This window comes from Trichoderma aggressivum, assembly GCF_033847375.1.
Source record: "Trichoderma aggressivum f. europaeum strain CBS 100526 chromosome Unknown scaffold_051, whole genome shotgun sequence".
Taxonomy (NCBI): domain Eukaryota; kingdom Fungi; phylum Ascomycota; class Sordariomycetes; order Hypocreales; family Hypocreaceae; genus Trichoderma; species Trichoderma aggressivum.
In genome coordinates this window covers 233582-253285 of record NW_026946417.1, presented here as the reverse complement: position 1 = coordinate 253285, position 19704 = coordinate 233582, and the positions used below count along the sequence as shown (strand labels likewise).

Genomic DNA, 19704 nt, shown 5'->3' with positions numbered 1-19704 from the left:
CCCCCTGGTTGCTCCGAAATTTTCATGCTAATTCGCTCAACAGAAAGTCCCCGCCGGTATTTATATCCCATCCATGGTTGTCGGCGGCTTAATGGGACGGATTGTTGGTCACCTGGCACAGTGGCTGGTTCTCGTCACACCCGACTGGAGTGTCTGGGGTGGTTGTGCAACCGCATCGGACGGAACCTGTATCCAGCCCGGAGTCTATGGTCTCATCGCTGCCGGTGCAACCATGTGTGGTGTCACACGGCTGTCGGTGACGTTGGCCGTCATTCTGTTTGAGCTCACTGGCAGTCTCGACTACGTGCTGCCATTCTCCCTATCGATTCTTGTGGCCAAATGGACAGCAGATGCCATTGAGCCAAGCAGTATTTATGTAAGTGCAACCGGACACTGATGAAGTGTGACGTGCTGACTCAAAGATGGTAGGATCTCCTTACAAACATGAATGCTTATCCATTCTTGGACAACAAACACAAGCCCATCTTCACCGGCGACTTGACGGAGCTGGTTCGGCGTTTACGAAGAGAGCGGGTGATTGATATTACGAATTCACCAATGGTCCCCGCCTCGAGTCTCCGCACCAAGCTCGAACTCCTTCATCGCCACGGTGAGCTCGACGGTGGTTTGCCCATCCTGAGAGAAGATGTCCTGGTGGGCCTCATTCCCGCTCCAGACCTTCAGTTTGCGCTGGACCAGCTTCGAGACGAAGGCTCAAACCTCTGCTTGATGGATCAAATCCCTAGCATCGATGACGACGACATTGGCAGCGTACCCGATCCCACGGACTTTACCCAATTCATCGATCCGGTACGTATTTGTTAATGACACAAGGTGGAAACTGTTTTTGATCCGTGCTAATGGCGTACAGGCACCTGTTGCCCTGGATATCAGGTCGCCGATCGATCTGGCGTATGAGTGCTTTGTCAAGCTGGGCCTGCGGTACATTTGCGTCTTGAGAGACGGCAAATATGCCGGCATGGTAAGTCACAATCCGTATCAATCATGTCCAGATGATGAAGCCCTGACCATGCGTGTGCGATAGATTCACAAAAAGACATTCGCCAAGTATACTCGAGAACTAGAAGAGGAGCAAGGCGGCCATTGAGAAGGGCTATGGGCGTGGACGTTGTCAATTGTACCAGTATAGAAAACAAGTTGTACATCCGAGGATGGAAGAGGTGGACTTGTTGCTTTGCATGCATATTCATGGCGCATCTGGTGTGGCCGACTGGATTCTAGTTGGCCAACCATGGGTTGTTTTTTTGTTGTGTTTATTCTTTACAGAGAGCAAGCATGTCGACTTGCGCTGCCTATTGGGCGGCATATTGCTTTTTTTTTAAGATGTGTAGATGTGCACATTGACGGAACATCTTTGGAGATGGGAAACGCATTGTGATTGCGCAGCTGCAGGATTACAGGCTGTGCTGCAGGATTCTTTTTTGGCGACAAGATTGAAAGAAATTACATTCTAGATGCTTCTTTTTGAACCAAAACATGACCGTATAGCAAAACAATCCATCTCTTTCGTTGTAACTATCATGTGAAAAGCGTACCAGGTTCGTAATGTTATCCGTTGGCGTCCAGTAGGGCCGGAGCCGGAGGCGGTGATGAAGAGCGGAGCCGGCGATGATAAAGCTCCGGCGACGGGCTCTTGTACACCCCTTTGGGGAAAAAAGAAGGACAAACCATTTACTCAATGGCTGCCGGCATTACTCAATTCCGTTCAAATAACGACACGAAATACAAAAGAGGAAACAGCCTGTTGTTCCCGTTCTGGACAATGTGGTAATAACTGCAACACTCGATACGGCGTGCTACTCATGCACGCTTTTACATTTTATTGCCTTATCTTGGATCGATTCGATTACACCGGACACGAAACAGCCCCACGTGTGTCCATGTACTCGTAGCCAAACGGCAAAAATGGCGTCAGTCAGGCCGCCATAAACTACTCGACTTGTACTGGCGCGCCCTTGACGCGAGGAACCAACTAAAACGTAAGACAAATGCATGGTCAGGTGCGAGGGCGGCGTTGGAAGAGATTGGACAATTAACTGGGGATGGAGAGAGGAGGGCGAAAGGGGAAGGGAGGCCGAGGTCGGATGGGATTATGGAGATTGGAAAGCTGATGTCGAACAATGTTGTGATGGAGTCTTTCCGTCTTCACTTGGACTCACGGTAGAGCTGATGGAATTGGATCGAGGCTTGGGCGCTATTCAGACTAGCACGGGGATCTGATCACAGGAACGCTCGTAGAATTCCGGCCAAACAATTACCCAAATAGATCGCCTGCCCGACTTGGCCAACTCTTCACCACGGCCGGAGGATCCAACATGTTGAGCAGCCAATGGGCGTCCACCCCGGATCCCGATTGCGGCTCCTTGAATGGCCCCAAAGCAAGACAAACCCAAAGCAATTGATGTTGTACTGCTGCTTGTAGCGGTTTAGTCACAACGCCGTCGTCCAATGCATCGGGCCTCTCTTCTCCCCCGCAATCCCCCCCCCCCCCCCCCCACTGATAAGCCGCCGCCATCCGTCGATATAAAGGGTCGAAGGGGTGTCGCACCAACCCACCAGAGAGAGTGACGGAATCGTTTGGTTGCGTGTGTGACAATCTTTTTGAGAGACATCGGCTAGGTGCAAACAGGCCATACAAGTGAGAAGCCTCGCCAATTGCACCCTCACGTGGCTTCGAAGCGGGGAGACGGAACGCAAGGCTTCTGTCATAGCTTGCGACACTCTCTCACAAACGAAACAAACCAAGACAAACCACATAAAAAGAAGCACACACACGCATCAAATCGCCCAAGATGCCCGCCCTCCGTGCTGCTCAGGCATTGCGTCCTGCCATCCGATCTCCTCTGCGCGTTTCCTCCTCCTTCAACCGCAGCCTCGCCGTCAGAATGGCTTCGTCCAAGGCCTTTGTCCAGGGCGAGCCCGATGCCCCCGTGCTCAAGGCCAGCATCCCCGGACCCCAGAGCTCCAAGAGGATCGCCGAGCTGAGCGAGGTCTTTGACACGCGCAGCATCAACATGATGACCGACTACACCAAGAGCGTGGGCAACTACATTGCCGACCCCGATGGCAACTACCTGCTCGACGTGTAAGTGCCGAAACGACGCCCAATTTACAAACCCCGCGATCTCCTGTCGTTGCTTCAATTGCTAACAAACCTCGTGTAAAACAGCTATGCCCAGATCGCCTCCATCCCCGTTGGCTACAACAATCCCGCCCTGGCAAAGGCCGCGTCCACACCCGACATGGTCAACGCCATCATCAACCGCCCTGCCCTGGGCAACTTCCCCTCGCACGACTGGGCCGAGATCCTCAAGACAGGCATCCTCAAGGTGGCGCCCAAGGGCCTCGACAACGTTTTCACCGCCATGGCCGGCTCCGACGCAAACGAAACCGCCTTCAAGGCCGCCTTCATCTACCGCCGCCAGCAAGAGCGTGGTGGCCCCGACGTCGAGTTCACCCAAGAGGAGCTCGACTCCGCCATGAACAACCAGGCGCCCGGAGCGTCGTCCCTGTCCATCCTGTCCTTCAAGACCGCCTTCCACGGCCGCCTGTTTGGCACCCTGTCCACGACCCGCTCCAAGCCCATCCACAAGGTCGACATCCCCGCCTTCGACTGGCCCCAGGCGTCTTTCCCCAAGCTCAAGTACCCGCTGGAGGACCACGCCGAGGAGAACGCAAAGATTGAGCAGGCCAGCCTCGACGAGGTCGAGAAGCTCATCAAGACGTGGCACATCCCGCCCGCCGCCGTCATCGTCGAGCCCATCCAGAGCGAGGGCGGCGACAACCACGCCACCCCCAACTTCTTCCGCGGCCTGCGCGCCCTCACCAGGAAGCACAACGTCCTGCTCATCGTCGACGAGGTCCAGACGGGCGTCGGCGCCACGGGCAAGTTCTGGGCCCACGACCACTGGAACCTCCAGGACCCCCCGGACATGGTCACCTTCTCCAAAAAGGCCCAGACGGCCGGCTTCTACTACGGCAACCCGGAGCTGCGGCCCAACAAGCCCTACCGCCAGTTCAACACCTGGATGGGCGACCCGGCCCGCGCCCTGCTCTTCCGCGCCATCATCGGCGAGATTGAGCGCCTCGACCTCGTCAACCACACCGCCCGCGTCGGCGACTACCTCTTCACCAAGCTCGAGGGCCTGCAGCGCAAGTACCCGGAGCAGTTCCAGGACCTCCGCGGCAAGGGCCAGGGCACCTTCATCGCCTTTGACAACCCCAAGCGCGACCAGTTCCTGGCAAAGGCAAAGGAGTTTGGCATCAACATTGGCGGCAGCGGAGCCAGCGCCGTGCGCCTGCGCCCCATGCTGACCTTCCAGGAGCACCACGCCGATCTCCTGGTGGACGCCCTGGAGAAGGTCGTCAAGGCTCTGTAAAGGGAAGAGGTGGAATGAAAAGGGAAGCAAAAAAGAAGAAGAAAAAAATAGCGATTTTTGATGTATTAAAAAAAAAGTAATGTATTCTGTTATAGTTGCAATGATTCTTACAACAATTGGATTACAACAGAATTGAAAGTCGCCATTAATGGCCTTTTTGAGAAAACTACCTACCTACCCAAGAGCATGTATCGTGACCATTGATCAAGCGTGATAAATAGAAATATACATCAACTTCTTCCAAGAATATATCCAATACATCTACCTACAACAAACTACCTACATAATCTCTCGTCATTCTCTCTACAACCTATAGAGAAAGATATCAATCTCCCCCTTAATACCGCCATCTCTTTCTCACTCACAATACCATCTATTTCCTACAATCTAAATCAAACACAAATCTGAGACACCCAGCATCAAAATAGATCGAGCCCCTATTTTTAGAAACACAAAACTCACCTCCCGTTGCCAACGATTTCTGTCCAATAGACCAGTTCCCTCCCTTGCCTGCGTTGCTGCTCCAATCGAACACCCATGTCAACCCAAGACAACGCCTCTTTTTTTCGTGCAATCACAGCGCAGCAATTTATTCCCATCGCCCTTGAGCAAAATAGAGACACAAAAGCATTCTATTCGTCGCTATCCAGTAGAGACTACCACCAATACGTATATGTTTGGTATACGTGTGCACATTCCAAAGGCCAAAAGGTACTGCAGTTGATACGTCGAGAATGGACAAACTGCGGAGTACTACCTCCCAACCTTACCCCCGAGCGCCTCTATAAACAAAAGATACCTACCAGCCAACCTCGTATTGCCCATCTAAGCCACATACCTGAATAGTAATCATACAATCCTCAGATGCCAAAAAAAGAGACTTCGCATCGTCGGATTCCCTATGGTGCAGAAATGAAGGCTACCCGTGGTTGTGAAGAAGAAAAAAAAGGGGCCGAGGTGCCGTTCAACGGCAAGCTCAGCCAATCTATCCGTAACATGTAAAAAGAATGAAAGCAAGCGCAAGATAGCAGATAGCCCACCCTATCATGAGAGCATATCATTCATGATTGCCTAACTCATTTGCCAAGCCCAATTTCATCATGGTTCATTTAATCCATCCATGTAGATTCCAAAGGTCAAAGCGGCCGACTCTTCAGGCCATGCAGCCACCAGACGCCGCTGGCATGCTTCATCCCCACACAGTAAAATCATGGGAAAGAAAGGAAGGGGGAAACAACAAGATGCAGGTGAAAAGAAAAACAGAAAGCCGCAGAATGCAATAAAAAGGACAAGTTGGAGGGTATATAAAGTCATTGTGAAGGAAAGAAAGCTGAGAAGCTGCATCGAAAACATAAAATGTATCCTTGTAGGGCATCTCTCTGACGCCGTTGGCCGAGATGCTTGGAAAATCGAAATCAGAACGTCATGGCTCTGCTGCTAGGCCTTGATCTGAGATGGCGGTGCCGCAGATCCAACCGGCATGAGAGGGTGGTGTCGTGGTTCCGGCTCCAGCGGGACTGGGCGAGAGGGCTGTATCTGCCCCGACTCGCGCACGCCTATGGAGTCTGTCTCACTTGATGCTCGCTATGGCGATGGAGTTAGTCAAAGGACACGTAACATTTGCGTCTTGCAACTTACCGGCCGATTACCATAGTCTAGAGACGATGGAGGGGTGGTAACAGGAGGTAGGTAGGGGCCAGGAGGAGGGGCAGGAGGAGAGGTAGAAACCGACACTGCACCCATGGCCGTCCGTCTTTTCTTCCTACCCGGGGGCGAATCGAGAGGCGGTAGAGTATGGACCAAAGGAGATGGCAGAGAGGTTTGAGTATCGTCCTGTCGCTGAGCTGCTGGAAGAATAGTTCGAGGCGTATTCGGACCCGGGGCGAGCTGAGCAGGCTTGGGGGCGATGGTGGCAAGTCGTGCCGGAGGGGCCGTCTTTCGGTCTATTCTCGACGGGCGTCCTCTCTTCTTTGGAACTTGAGAGCTAGGAGCTTCGTACTGAACCGGTCGTCTATCTTCAACGCCATCCGCCAGCTGCCATGGGGACATATTGCCAGGCGACGTTGGCATGGCCAGAGGCGTTTGGCCGCCGGGACTCGTTCTCGGCGCTATCTGCCTTGGGTGGTTCATACCGTTGTTGGTCAAATGATCATTCTGAGACATTGCGGATCTATGACCTGGGGCTGCCGATAGGAGGTTCGCGACTTGCATGCACTGTTCTAGGTTGCGGCCTATGTAGAATTAGAAAACCGAACCTGTCGCGGTAAAGGTATATCGCCACCATACCTGATGGTATTTGCATGGTCATCCACTTTGGGTCGAATACATTGGACTCGACAAATCGTGCCAGCCTCTCGATATCAACGGTACTGCATTTGATCATCTCGGCGAGAACAAACCGCTAGACGAGGACACTCGTGGTTAGATTTTGGTTTTCAACAGGGTTTCCAACAACTATGTGATCCAACATACCTTCTCGTCTAGGGAAAACGAAGCAGCCATGGTGTCTGATAAGGTGGGGGAAATGGTGTGGTGGACGTCAGAGAAGAGAAGAGCAAAGGAGAATAGAACGTGATGCCGGTTCTCGTGCAAACATTGACGCTGCGGCAAGTATAGGGTTTCAAAGGACCGGCGAGAAGAAGAATATGACGAAAGTCGAAAGATACAAGTCCAGAAAGTAGCCGAGATGAGGGAGTTATCGTCCAACTGCGACGCTGCGAGGCAGGGCGAGAGAGTGTCGTAGCACGGCTCTGATCAAAGATAACCTGATTGTGGTGGTTGTGCAGCCACTCCTCCACGAGACCCCTCCCAGGCAGATCTCGCAGGGTCAACAGTTAGGACAGAAAAAAAAGTAGGCCAGAAACTAGTCGAGAAACAAGGCCTGGTCAAAAAAAAAAAAAAAAAAAAAAAAAAAAAAAAAAAGCCTTGCAGATGGGCGTTGCTCCCCCGGCAAGCAGTGGTGGAGGGACTGGATCCTCCCGTTTCCCTGTCCGTCAATGTCGTCTCCAGCCCACTATCGTGAAGAAGAAAGATGCACGACACCGGCTAGCAGGCGCGCGGCTTTTTTCCAAGGCCCTCGTGGTTAATACGAGCGGGTTCTTGGGGGTCTCGAAGAGAAACAAAAACAAATGGAGAGGCGCGGGTTGTGCAGCGTCGATCCGCGACATGCAGTAGCACGCTTGTTGCAGGCAATGAAGCGAGCAGATGCAAAGAAAGACGAGAAGGGTGCAGATTGCCGGGATGGAGAAAAAGCACGGCCGGTTGCCAGATGTCAAGCCGTGCTCGTACGTAACGCACCCCCGGCGGTTTTTATGCCCTGATGCGAGCCCGGGGCCGAGGAGTCGACAGTTGCAGCAAAGAGGCGAAAGGAGAAGAGAAGAGTTGAGAGAGGAGGAGGAATCAAGGTCCAGTTCCAGCCCGTGTCTCTTTTAAGAGGGACAAGAGAAAAAAGGTTGCCACGGTGGGCTGGGGGAAGCCACCACTGTTGCGGGATGCTGATGAACCAGGACCTCTTTGGGGAATAACGGATCCAGGCCAGAGAGAGCAGAGAGAGCCTGCGAGGCAGTTTGTCCAAGATCCGCGAGGCGAGGCGAGGCGTTTGCAAGCGTCCAACAGGCCGCGCTGCGCCGCACGTCTGGAGCACGCAGTTTGAGAATGGAACTGCACTATAGCCAGCCTGAACCTGGATCTGGCTGGACCTGTACCCGTCCGTCCTCGTAGACGCGGTCAAAAACGGTGTTGAGTCAGTCGGTTGGTACAGCAGCACGTTTGGTTGGTACCTCAGCAGCAGGTACTACTCTAGTAATAGCAAGGTAGATAGGCAGTCTGGTGCAGCCAAGCAGCAAGCAAGCAAGCAGCAGCTTCTCCACGGCCCGGATGATCGATGCTCGCCCTGGATCTGGGTTTGGTTTCCAGGGTGAGTGAGTTGCTCTGGTGCAAAGCCCAAAAAATACTACCCGCCCAGGGCCCCCCTGGCCTGCCTATAGTAGTGGTGAAAAAAAATCAATAGAGCACGGCGATTCGAGTGTGCTTGTGCTCGTGCTCGTGCTTGTACCGTACAGTAAGTCAAGAGGTACAGTGACCACGAGCAAGAGCGCAAAAGCTGCCAACTCGCACACAAATCCCCGGTAGAGCACAGGCCGGCACGAGTACGTGTACCGAGGGCCGTACCTCGTACTCCCGCCCGGCCAGAGCCACCATCTGGTACTTTGCACATCAAATGATATGGCCTGGTCTGGTCAATGTAGCTATTTTAGCACCCGGCAAGGTCGAGTATGACGGCACCCTGCAGTGGCGATTTGACACAACGATCCAGAGGCCGCCGCACTAATGTAGGGAGGGCCGTCGACAGGCTGGCGGAGGGCGTCTGGGTGGCGTGTCTAGCCAGTTCCAGCCGGCCAGTAAAGGCAATCCAGGTCTGTCAGGTCTGCCGGGGAGCTGCAGCACATCGTGAGATGGAGCCGCGTCTGCATCCGGACCGTCTGTGAGTGCTCGCGACGGAGCAGCCTGGAGGGGCCCCCTGTGGGCGAGCGAGCCGGGGTCTGTGGATGGACGGATTGACGCTATACGGACGGCGGAGCGCTTTCAATTTCACGGCCAGACTCAACGGGAGCTGGACTGAAGTGAACTGAGCTCGACTGAGCTGCAGTTCAAATGTTGCATTTGCACTTGCACATGCGTCTGGCGCATCCACAGGCGCATCCACCACGGCCAATAGGTACTATTGACTGACTGGCTTGCTTGCTTGCACAGCTGAGCTGAACCGGGATGCGATGCGATGCGCTGCGCTGCGATGCGGGAAAAAAAGACAACAATAAACAAAAATAAACAACCCTCAGGCCAATACCTGTCCTAGCCTGGTCTGGGTCTGGCTGCTTGTGCTGCTTCTTGTGCTGCTCTTGTGCTTGTATCTTCAAGGGTTCCTTTTCCGCAAGTGAGTGAGCATGGGCCATGCCTTGACGGGCGCCTGTTTAGCCGGCGGGCGGGCCTTGCGGTGGCACGGGTACCAGACGAGACGGGCAGGGCCTCCAAAGCGGGATAGGCCCTTGTCTCTGTTGCGGTTGCGGACAAGTACCTTGAGCAATTGCGCTTGGGGGTGGTGTACTTGCTGTGTACTCGTGCTTGGACAAGACAAGGTCCAGGATGGACCCAGGCCCGGGTACTGTATTGCCTCGCCTCAATCTCGAATCTCCATCGGCGCGGCTGGTGAGCTCTCGGCGTCTTCCCTCAGCCATCCATCCATCCTTCACGGATCTCTCTCTCCAGGCCAAAGACAAGACCCTCCCCAACAACAACACCAACATCAACACCAAGGCCAACTGCCAAACAACTGCCGCAACCCGCAACGCAACGCAGCGCAACGCAGCGCAGCGGAACATCTCCATCTCTCTCTTTCTCTCTCTCTCTCCCATCCCGCCATCGTCATCCAGCGTATGATAAGTCACTGCCTGGCCAGCATGACCAAGGTTTCATTCGTCCACCTGCGTGCGGTTGGGCGGGTCCTCTCGCACATACGCAGTCGTCCACGGCCGCCTATGTTTGGCCCGTCATACCAGGGCATGGCGAATTCGGTGAATGTCGTGGCTTTGGATCTGTCCCTGCTCCATCCTCTGCAGTCTGAGGGCCCATGGACTGTCGACTGTCGCTCCTAGACCACCCTCATCCATCGATCCCCCCCCTCCAACTCCTCCCTCCCTGGTGTTGCTTGTTCTCATCCCTCCTCTCTCCTCCTCTAGTCAGTCGGCGCAGCCCTCAGATCCCCCAAAGAATTAATCTAAGCTGCGCGCGAACCACCTTGGTCAGTACCGCCAACTACCGAAGAGGCCCTTGAGTCTTGCTGTCGATGGATCCTAGCAAGGCCCCGGGTGCTGGGCATGGCCACGGCGCCATCCGATTTGCTGCGCGCTACCACGCCTAGGCGATGCGACACACAGCCGACGCTCCAGACGCCGTCAAGCACCTTTGTCGAATGGGTGTGCCCATACCTGACGTGCAGCTGCATCGTGGCGGACCTTGTTGCGCTGAATCGGCCAATCCCACGCCAGCCATCGGCCGCCTGACTGTCTTGCTTTGCTTCCCGTCCCTCAGCACCAAAAGCGGCAAGCCTGCTTTTTCGTCTTGCTGTCTCTGTCTCTCTCCATTGTTGCGTCTTGGCTCTCGTGTCCTTCGTCCTGGTTCCCTGCCCCGGGTGGCTGCTGCTGTTGCTGCTGCTGCTGCTGCTGCTGCTGCTGCTGCTGCTGCTGCTACTGGCGGCGGCTCTCATCTCTTGCTTGCCCGTCTGTCTGTCTGTCTGTCTGTCTGACCCAACCTGACTGATCCTGATCAAAGGTGGGGGTGGCCTCTCAGGTGGCCGCATCGCACCAGATATGCATCACGGTGGCCATTCGCTCCGTCGCGGCGGGCGACAATCCTGTGCTTGCACCATAGTACATGATGCAAAGTAAGGCTCCAGGAAAGAAATTTGATAATAACATGTCGTTTGATTGCCCGCGTGATGCGGCATGGCGTCGAGCTGACTGCAATTCGCCCATTGGCCGCGAATGCTGGCTGCGTCCCGTCCCAGAGCCAGAGCACATTGGATGGCCACAAGACCACTGGATGGCAGCGCACCAATCACGCCGCGCTCTGCGCTCTTGTCAGATGTCTCTGCCGCAGCGCAATCCACAAGTTCGTCACCAGTCACTGGCGAGACTCAACGCATGGCTGCACAGAAGGTCATGCTTGGACGGTGGCGGGCCCGTCCCGTTAGCCGCGCGATCCAGGCGGGCGAGAGCATCGCGACCACAACTCGGCGATTGCTTCATTTTTTTTTTCTGCCGGACGCTCGACGACAACGGGACTTGCCAGGGCCCAACTATCGGTGTCCGCCTCTCTTATATAGGCTCGCTATTTGCAAGACGAACCGGTTCTTTTTGGAGGCCAATACCTCATGCATAATGAGTTGGCACCCACCAGACCCACTCATGTACAACACATCATAAAAAATTCTCTGCGCAGAGGCCGAACATGATGCTGGCCTTCGATGACTGCTTCTATTTCCCGGCTCGGGCTCCCCTGGACTGATAGTATATCATGTCCGCCTTCCAATCGCATTTTCGAATTCAACATGGTCATACCACTTTGCAATGCCTGTCTTTCTGTTACGTCGCCACGTGGCTGCGGCATCAAACGCCTGCGTGGTTAAATCTGGGGTTGACAGTCTCCATGCAATTCGCCGGTTTACAAACTACCCTGCCCAACGCAAACAATCTTTGTCTATCTGGCAACTCTGGCCCCTTCTCCCTTGCGTGCACGCCGACCATGACTTTCCGCATGTTTCTAACCCTTTCGTTCTAGAAGTCGGCCATCCCGAATGTTTCCCAGCTCTGGAGTAAGCAGTGTTCAAATGGCGGTCAAGATGGGATTCTGTGGTTGTTCTCCATACGTGGCCGACGGTTTCTTTAGCCTTGACGCACGACCTGTCATTGTTTCCCGCCCAGCCGGTACAAAAATTCCCAAAGTTGGGAAAGCATGTCTTTTAGCTGCAAGGCCAACAGGGCCTAATGTAAGTGAACCAAATCAATTCCAATTGATGCCCTGAGAGACTCTTGATAGTTGGACGCAAGGCTGAGGCTACGGCCAATCCAATCAACCAATGCCGCCGCACGCATCGCTTGGGAACCAGTGCTTCTGACGACATCCAACCTTGCCAACTCATCCCGACACCCCCTTGCGAAGGCGCTAAACAGCTTCCATGTTTGGCGCCAAATGTCTGAGCCTGAGATGCTATCATTGGCCCATGCACTGTCTGTCACAGCGTGGCTCGCACATTTTGCAGCTGAGCAACCCTTTCTAGAACTTCCCCTGCAGCCCTGCTCAATTCGCCAAAAAGAGCCTATACGGAGTGCAGTTGAATGGGCATCTGCGTCTCTCGATCAACCAACGATGTGTTGCATATACACTCCGTGTAATATCCGTGAAATTAAGTGGCTGCCATCACCAGCCCCCAGCAATGCAACTCTCTCATCCTTCCAATCATCTTTCTCGTTTTCAATTCAATTGCAGTTTGTAACGGGACTCTTGGTCGCGTGTTGAGTCTATTCAGTGAATGCATTAATACCACAATTAATTTAATCTCTTCATTCGAGAAATACCAGATGAATCATAATCTACCTATACGCAGTTCTAAAGTCGCATCAATTGAAGTTCAAGACGTCATCGGCCAGGTATTGTCGATCACGTGATGAGTTCATGCAGGTACCTCTCGTCTGTAAACATCCCGAATTAACACGAGGGTCTTAAAACAATGCAAGTTGCAGAACTGGATTGAGTAAGTGGCGCATAGCAAATAAAGTGCTTTGCAGATAGTACATAAAGATATTTGGCATGAACATATGCCTAGATGTATATAGATACCTACCTTAGCACATATAGGAGATATACTTTACTAAATATAGGCGGATCTTGTGCCTGGAGATGGATCAACTTAGTACCTAGATGCAGATGGATCTACAGCATATAGTAGGTAGATCTTCTAGATAAACGGGTATACCTGCAGTAAATATCGACACTTGGACCACAGATCAATATCATCTATTGGTAGATGATTGATGCTATTTGCTTGTGTTTTTTTTTTAAAAAAAAAAAATATGCTAATTGACAGCCGCCCATTGAGCTACTAGGTAGTACCAGCTCTCACACCCAACATCAGCCGTGCTCATCCCTTTCCGTTCACTCCATCATTTCTCCCTCTGCGGTTTACATGTGATTGACATTTTCGTATTTAGCAAACTTTATCCGGAAATACTGCTCAATTGTAGAGAAAAGCATCGAGACTCCGGAACACGACTGCTCCCGAGAAAATGTGTACAGGTACAGAGACGCAGAAGTAACTCGGGATATCGGCCATTGTGCCACTACAACTGACACTCAAGCTACTCAAAATGAAGTACTTCGATATCTACATCTCTAACAAAATATAAAAACTTCAATTGTACACCAAATCTGCACGTTTCTGAACGTTCGAATGAAACAGTTGACTGCGTCTTAGTATACATGGAGGATATAAGCTGAGCTGCAAGTGTATTCTGGGAGTTGTGCGACGGACATTGTCTCTACAGAATTGAGTTATAGCCATGACGCTTCACCATAGTGCTTAGCAGAGTCAGTTTGACGAAAGGAGGATCGCCTAGAAATATTATCAGGCGACGGTGAGGGACACTACCCTACGATCTGAGTAAAGATGATGGAGATATACCAAGATGATGTATAAAGATGGGCAGGTCATCCATCCTATTAGTCGATCTACCTAAGGTGGCTACAAATGATGGTGAGTACATGTACTATGTATCTCAACTCATTTCAAGGTACCTAACCAACAACTTGGAAGTCGTTCCGGTCATATAAGGTAGGTAGTGCATGACGAGGCACTCTTCGCACATCACTCTGGTACGGCCTCTCATTACCAGATGACAATTTGGCTATCATTAAGGCAGAAGAAGGTTTAAGCCTTTACTATAAGATCTTTTGGGAAGAACATGGCTTTTTTTAGTCTCTTAAATACTTGGTCTTGTGCAAGTGGCCGGGTCCCACCCTCTTACAGTTTGATCGACTGGCAAACAGGCTACCAAAGTTGACCAATGCAAAAGCTTTCGGGCTTTTTATTCTCCCTCAATGAATAGTTGCTCATGGTCAACATCAGTGTCATGAATATTCGAGTAGGACTTTATTCAGTCATCTCTGAAGGTGCTTTGACCAATTTCCATTTCAATGCACGTACTATTCGACACATCCAGTGATGACTGAACCAGCTTGATAAGACAATTCATGATGCTGTACACGTCAAAGTCAAGGAATACTTTCCACGATCATCCAAAGCAGGTTAATGAATTGAATCCACAATTGGTAGCCGATCGCAAAGCCCATGTATAATAGAGGCTGGTACTACTTTCGGTCTCTAGCCTTGATGGCTGGTGTATGACCCCGTATGGACATTTGTACACCATCTAATTGAAAGCGATAGCAATGGAACAAGAAGGACCCTCTTATCTCCGCCCATCAGTCAAGAGTGCGATATATGTATATCAAGGTGAAGCGATTATCAGATCTTCTCAAAAATGTCCTGATCGACGTCTTTGGACGTGTCTGCGGATTAACCAACGGACCGGACAGCCAATTATAGGAAAGATTCGCTATTTGATCACCAGCCCAAGTGAACGCACTACATGTTTAGGAAGTGGCTTGTTTCGCGAATGTGATTCTCGGAGATATTTGAGAACACCATTATATCCGGTTCTTTACTCCATGCCCTTGACTGTGCAAAGTAGATTACTTGGATCGTCCCATCATTTCAGAATGGTGAGTATCGTTATATTGTTTGAGCAATTCGATATGTATATTGGAAATGTTGCGATTTTTCGCGGTGACTGCCTCAGTCCATGAATACCAAGGGCATTTCTCTTTCCATTTATTCAACAATTACTAACAACCGGATTCAGTAGAAAGTTGAGGAGAAAAAAATTATTAATAAATGATATTTCTCTTTTCATATGACATAAAGTATAGGATACAACATTTTATTCAGTTTCAATATTATTAAAAAAAAATCCAAATTACATAGCATCAACCCGCTCCAGGGTAGGTAGATGCGTCCCCAATTAAAAAGCGTTAGTGCTGGAGCGCCTTCCTGGCCTTGGTCCCTGCCAGCGACTGGGGAGAACGGCGTCCAGGTCCAAACCCGACGTCGAAAAGCTTCTTTTGTGTCTTCATTCCAACTCCCTCAGCCCTCGACCTCTGATGCGAATCCCGAAGCAGCCCGTCCCTTGATGCATTCGCTTGCCCGCCGTCCTCGCGTTTCTACCCAATCCCGCCCACTTCGCTTTCTACACGTGGTTCCCTGCCCTGCGCGTACCCAAGGGGACCGAGGAAAAAAAAAAGGCTGCCACCGCGACGCCCTTCTCTTCAGCCTCCCGCCCTTGAACTGAGCTCTTTTGCCTGTACTGTCCAGAGAGCAACGTCGCCTGCCTTGCCTCTCCGCACCCGCGCCTTGGACCAGGACGTCAAATGGAGGATGATGAGAACACGACGACCAGAATGGAGAAAGTGAAGCTCGAGGATGCCGCCGACAGCGGCGCGCACTTGGAAGGCGCAGCGAGAGCCTCTACCTCAACCCCGAAGCCGCGGAGCAGCGAAGCCCCGTCCCCTGCCTCGCTGGATGGCACAAAGTCGCAGAGCGATAGCGTCGGAACTCCCAACTCGACGGCCAAGCCCGCGCGGTCGTCGCGCAAGTCGTCACAGAAGCCCACCGCTCGCGAAGTCCCCTTGTATACCCACCTCCCAGACGTTACCGACGAGTCTTGCCAGACCTTTCAGGTCATCCCCGACTGTCTCTATGGATCCAAGCACCTGGGCTCGACCGACAATGACGCCCTCGACTGTGACTGCAGAGAAGAATGGCGTACGTTGAGACTTGTCTGCCCCCTTTCTTACCCATATCACCCTTGGATTTTTTTTGATTGCAGCCAGCATTCGTTCTTCCCCTTTGGCTTTGGCTATTTTTACTGACAGCAAGCAGGAGAGGGCGAGAATTTTGCTTGTGGCGAAGATTCAGACTGCATCAATCGCGCGACCAAGATGGAATGTAGCGCTAATGCGGGAAACTGTGGTGGCGGTTGTCAAAACCGGCGGTTTCAACGTAAACAGTACGCCGACGTGACAGTCATCAAGACTGAAAAGAAGGGCTTCGGCCTTCGCTCCAATTCGGCCCTTGAGCCCAACGATTTCATCTATGAGTACATCGGAGAGGTCATTAATGAGCCGACTTTCCGGCGACGGATGCTCCAGTATGACCAAGAGGGCATCAAGCACTTCTATTTCATGTCGCTTAACAAGAACGAGTTTGTGGACGCGACCAAGAAGGGAAACCTGGGTCGGTTCTGCAACCATTCATGCAGCCCCAATTGTTTTGTGGACAAGTGGGTGGTTGGCGATAAGCTTCGCATGGGCATTTTTGCTCTGCGCAAGATTCGAGCAGGCGAGGAGCTCGTCTTCAACTACAATGTTGACCGCTACGGCGCAGAACCCCAGCCATGCTACTGCGGAGAAGCGAACTGCGTCGGCTTCATTGGAGGAAAGACACAGACGGAGCGCGCCACCAAGCTGCCCACGGCTACTGTCGAGGCGCTGGGTATCGATGGCGCTGACAATTGGGATACCCATGTCCCCAAGAAGCCCCGCAAGAAGCGTCCTGACGAAGATGATGAGGAGTATGTCAATAGCATACAGCCTAGAAGCTTGGATGAGGACGATGCTCGCAAGGTTATGGCCACGTTGATGCAATGCAAGGAGAAGTGGATTGCAGTCAAGCTGCTTGAGCGAATCCAACGCTGCGACGAGGAACGCGTCGTTCACTGTGTGATGCGCATGCACGCATACCAAATCCTGAAAACAACTCTCAACACATTCATCGAAGATCGCAACGTGGTCTTGCAAGTTTTGTCCATCTTGGACAAGTTTCCCCGATTGACGAGAAACAAGATCCAAGACTCCAAAATCGAGGCGACCATCCAGAATCTGGCCGAATCCGAACATGAAGATGTGGCCTCCCAGTCCAAGAAGCTCCTCGATGAGTGGAGTAAGCTCGAAGTCGCCTACCGGATACGAAGGCGAAAAGTCGACTCCAGCGCGCCGACCCAGAATATCATTGATGAACGAAGGGGGCAAGCCCGTGAAGAGGAGGCAGCAGCGGCAGCGTCCCAGCCAACTCCCAAGACTGCGTCTCCACGCCCCATCGATGCCCCCAAGGGACCGCGGAGCAATGTGCCACAAAGGAACAACTCATACTACAACAACAATGGCCATCGTCAGCGCAGACCGTTCCACAGCTCCCTGCCTGCAGGATGGTTTACCGCCAAGGATGCGGGCGGTAACACATATTTTTACAACAAGCAGGGCAAATCAACTTGGGAGCGGCCCACGCAGCCAGCCGCGGAGCAGGCACCCAAGGCTCCGTCCAAGGCTATACAAGAACAACTGCTCATTCAAAGCATCATTGACAAGGTGACAAAAGAGGGCACACCTAAACAGCCAGCTTCGCAGACTCCGGCGCCTGCTGAAGCGTCTCCAAAGGAGCCTAAGAAGGACAAATGGCGTTCTCTACCAGTGGAGAAGCAGATGAAAGTCTACGAACACACGGTATGTTGCAAAATCCAAACCCGAGCCCAGCACGCACCATTTCTTGGCATTCCCCCTTGGACCTAATAGGCTGAAACTGACATGGCAACTGCGTAGGTTTACCCCCCCGTGAAGCACGTACTCGATAAATTTCGACACAAGCTTCCCAAGGAAGAGCTAAAGAGGCTTGGAAAAGACGTCGCGAAGAAGCTTGTGGCATCTGATTACAAGAACAATCGCGTCAGCGACCCTGCCGCGCCGCTTACCGAAAAGCAAGAGCGCAACATCAAGAAATACGTGAAAGACTTTTTGGACCGTGCAGTTGCCAAGTTTGAGGCGCATAACAAAAGGAAGGCATCCGAGACTCTGAAGAAGGGCGCGGACGGGGAGCAGGGTACTAACGGGAAGCCAACCAACGCGGACAAGGCTGGCGATAGCCCGATCGACTCCCCCCAAGAGCCAGAAGCTGCCGCCGATGACATTGTTCTTAGTGACGTGGAAGATGACTCGCCCGATGCCCCTGATCGTAAACGAAAGCGTGACATCGACGTTGTGGAAGCTTCTGCAGGATCGCCCCTTGATGGCCCTGACGTGAAGAGGCTAAAGGAGGATGGTGCAGACGGTGCCACTCCTCCACCCCCGCCTCCGCCTCCTCCAGAGAACCCTGGTGCAAATCGCACGGAGGCGGAACTGGCTTTGCTTAGGCAAGAAGAGGAGCTGATGCGAGAGAACGAGGAGGCGCAGAGGCTCGACGATGAAGAGCAGGCAAGGAAGAAAGAGGCCGCCTCGCGGTCGAACACAGATGGTCCGGCCGGACAGCAAACGTCCATGGACGAACATGGTAATGCCCGACAACAGGAGCTGCTGGGCCATTAAAAGTTACCAGGCTAAGATGACTATCATCATAATCAGGTTGTCCTGGATTGCACATATTACAGTTAATGCACAAACATCTGATTGCATTGGGAGTTTAAAGGGTCACGATAGAATCTGCATTGTACCATACGGTTACTTTTCTTCTTCTTTTACCCCTTCTTTTTTCAAAACGTGGGGTTATTGTATATCATTACCCCTCGAGTTTTATTTTCACCTATACTGGGAGTGGAGAAGATGGAATGTGCTTCATTTCTTCTCTCTTCTCCCTCTTTTATTTGGCTTTCTTTACTCTTTATATCTACTGTTTTATGACTTTAGGAAGCAGCAAAAAAAGGAATATCTTTTTGGTCCCACGTTTTCTCTTTTCGGGACCATGTAATTTGGGTTTGGGTTGGCATACCGGGAAATTCGAGGTGGTGGAGGCTCAGGGGAGGGGGATTTTACTACGAAATGGAATGGATGTTTTTACAGACAATGAGGCGTCGTCGCCAACGAAGTTCACTACGGTGTCTGCGTAATATGAGAGGGGGGATGGAGAAGGGAGGAGACGATGGGAAAGGACAGGGGCAAGGACGAAATTACGTCGTTTTGAAAAAAGGGGCGTCTTTTTTTTTGGAGGCTTGGGAGCGACTCGCTATATTTGATATACCTCGTTCTACCTATCTCTGTCTCCTCGAGATGATATATCTGTGCTTTGTGGCGTTTGGGCTTGTGATTTGCGGCAGGGTATAGGGGATGTTTTCGAATGGTTGGTGGGTTCAAAATGTGTTGTGCATATGGCGTGCCTTGGCGCGGGAAATGGGACGGGAAGGGGGTTCTTTTTACAGGGGGAAAAATGATGCTGCTGCTAACGGGCTCACTTTTCGGGATTTTGGTTGTTTTTCTTTTTTCTTTTTGCATCCCAAGGTTGATTTGCCACGGTCAACGGGGACATGGAGTCTTGGATATTGCTTTTATTTCATTATATTTGGCGTCGGAATAAGATGACGCGGAAAGATTTCTTAGGTCTGCGCCAGGATAACGTAATCCTGGATGAACTTTAACTTTAGAGGATACAAATAAAAGTAGAAACCGTGTCCCAAAACAAAACGCCACTATGCCGCCCTTGTCCAAATGAAGATGCCGTGAAGATCCTTATAAAACGCTGACCTTGGGGTTGTCAATTATATGTACACGTGTGTTGCTGGTGCTTGTCCCATTGCATAGCCCATTATATGCCCAAGGTAAAGTGCTTATATGCCGAGATGAAGTTTCGTGGTAGATGAATCGCATGATTAGA

The 19704-nt window shown here is 52.0% G+C and overlaps 5 protein-coding genes across 5 annotated transcripts; 4 read left to right on the top strand and 1 right to left on the bottom strand.

The window, feature by feature from the left end:
• Positions 1-73: 73 nt before the first annotated feature.
• Positions 74-1108, top strand: Triagg1_9341 (uncharacterized protein; the record flags this gene model as incomplete). Its single annotated transcript, XM_062904288.1, has 4 exons — positions 74-376; positions 430-810; positions 872-982; positions 1046-1108. The coding sequence occupies 4 exons, from the start codon at positions 74-76 to the stop codon at positions 1106-1108; spliced, it is 858 nt and encodes a 285-aa protein (XP_062751786.1).
• Positions 1109-2813: 1705 nt separating this feature from the next.
• Triagg1_9340 (uncharacterized protein) lies at positions 2814-4400 on the top strand (the record flags this gene model as incomplete). Its single annotated transcript, XM_062904287.1, has 2 exons — positions 2814-3106; positions 3191-4400. 2 exons carry the CDS (start codon positions 2814-2816, stop codon positions 4398-4400), a joined length of 1503 nt encoding a protein of 500 aa, XP_062751785.1.
• Positions 4401-5837: 1437 nt separating this feature from the next.
• Positions 5838-6902, bottom strand: Triagg1_9339 (uncharacterized protein; the record flags this gene model as incomplete). The annotated part of the gene is made up of 4 exons (XM_062904286.1): positions 5838-5984; positions 6039-6631; positions 6687-6801; positions 6873-6902. The coding sequence occupies 4 exons, from the start codon at positions 6900-6902 to the stop codon at positions 5838-5840; spliced, it is 885 nt and encodes a 294-aa protein (XP_062751784.1).
• Positions 6903-9542: 2640 nt separating this feature from the next.
• On the top strand, positions 9543-10826 carry Triagg1_9338 (uncharacterized protein; the record flags this gene model as incomplete). Its single annotated transcript, XM_062904285.1, has 3 exons — positions 9543-9830; positions 10318-10683; positions 10728-10826. The coding sequence occupies 3 exons, from the start codon at positions 9543-9545 to the stop codon at positions 10824-10826; spliced, it is 753 nt and encodes a 250-aa protein (XP_062751783.1).
• A 4614-nt stretch (positions 10827-15440) lies between these two features.
• Triagg1_9337 (uncharacterized protein) lies at positions 15441-18425 on the top strand (the record flags this gene model as incomplete). Its single annotated transcript, XM_062904284.1, has 3 exons — positions 15441-15834; positions 15952-17570; positions 17667-18425. The coding sequence occupies 3 exons, from the start codon at positions 15441-15443 to the stop codon at positions 18423-18425; spliced, it is 2772 nt and encodes a 923-aa protein (XP_062751782.1).
• Between the last annotated feature and the right edge of the window lie 1279 nt (positions 18426-19704).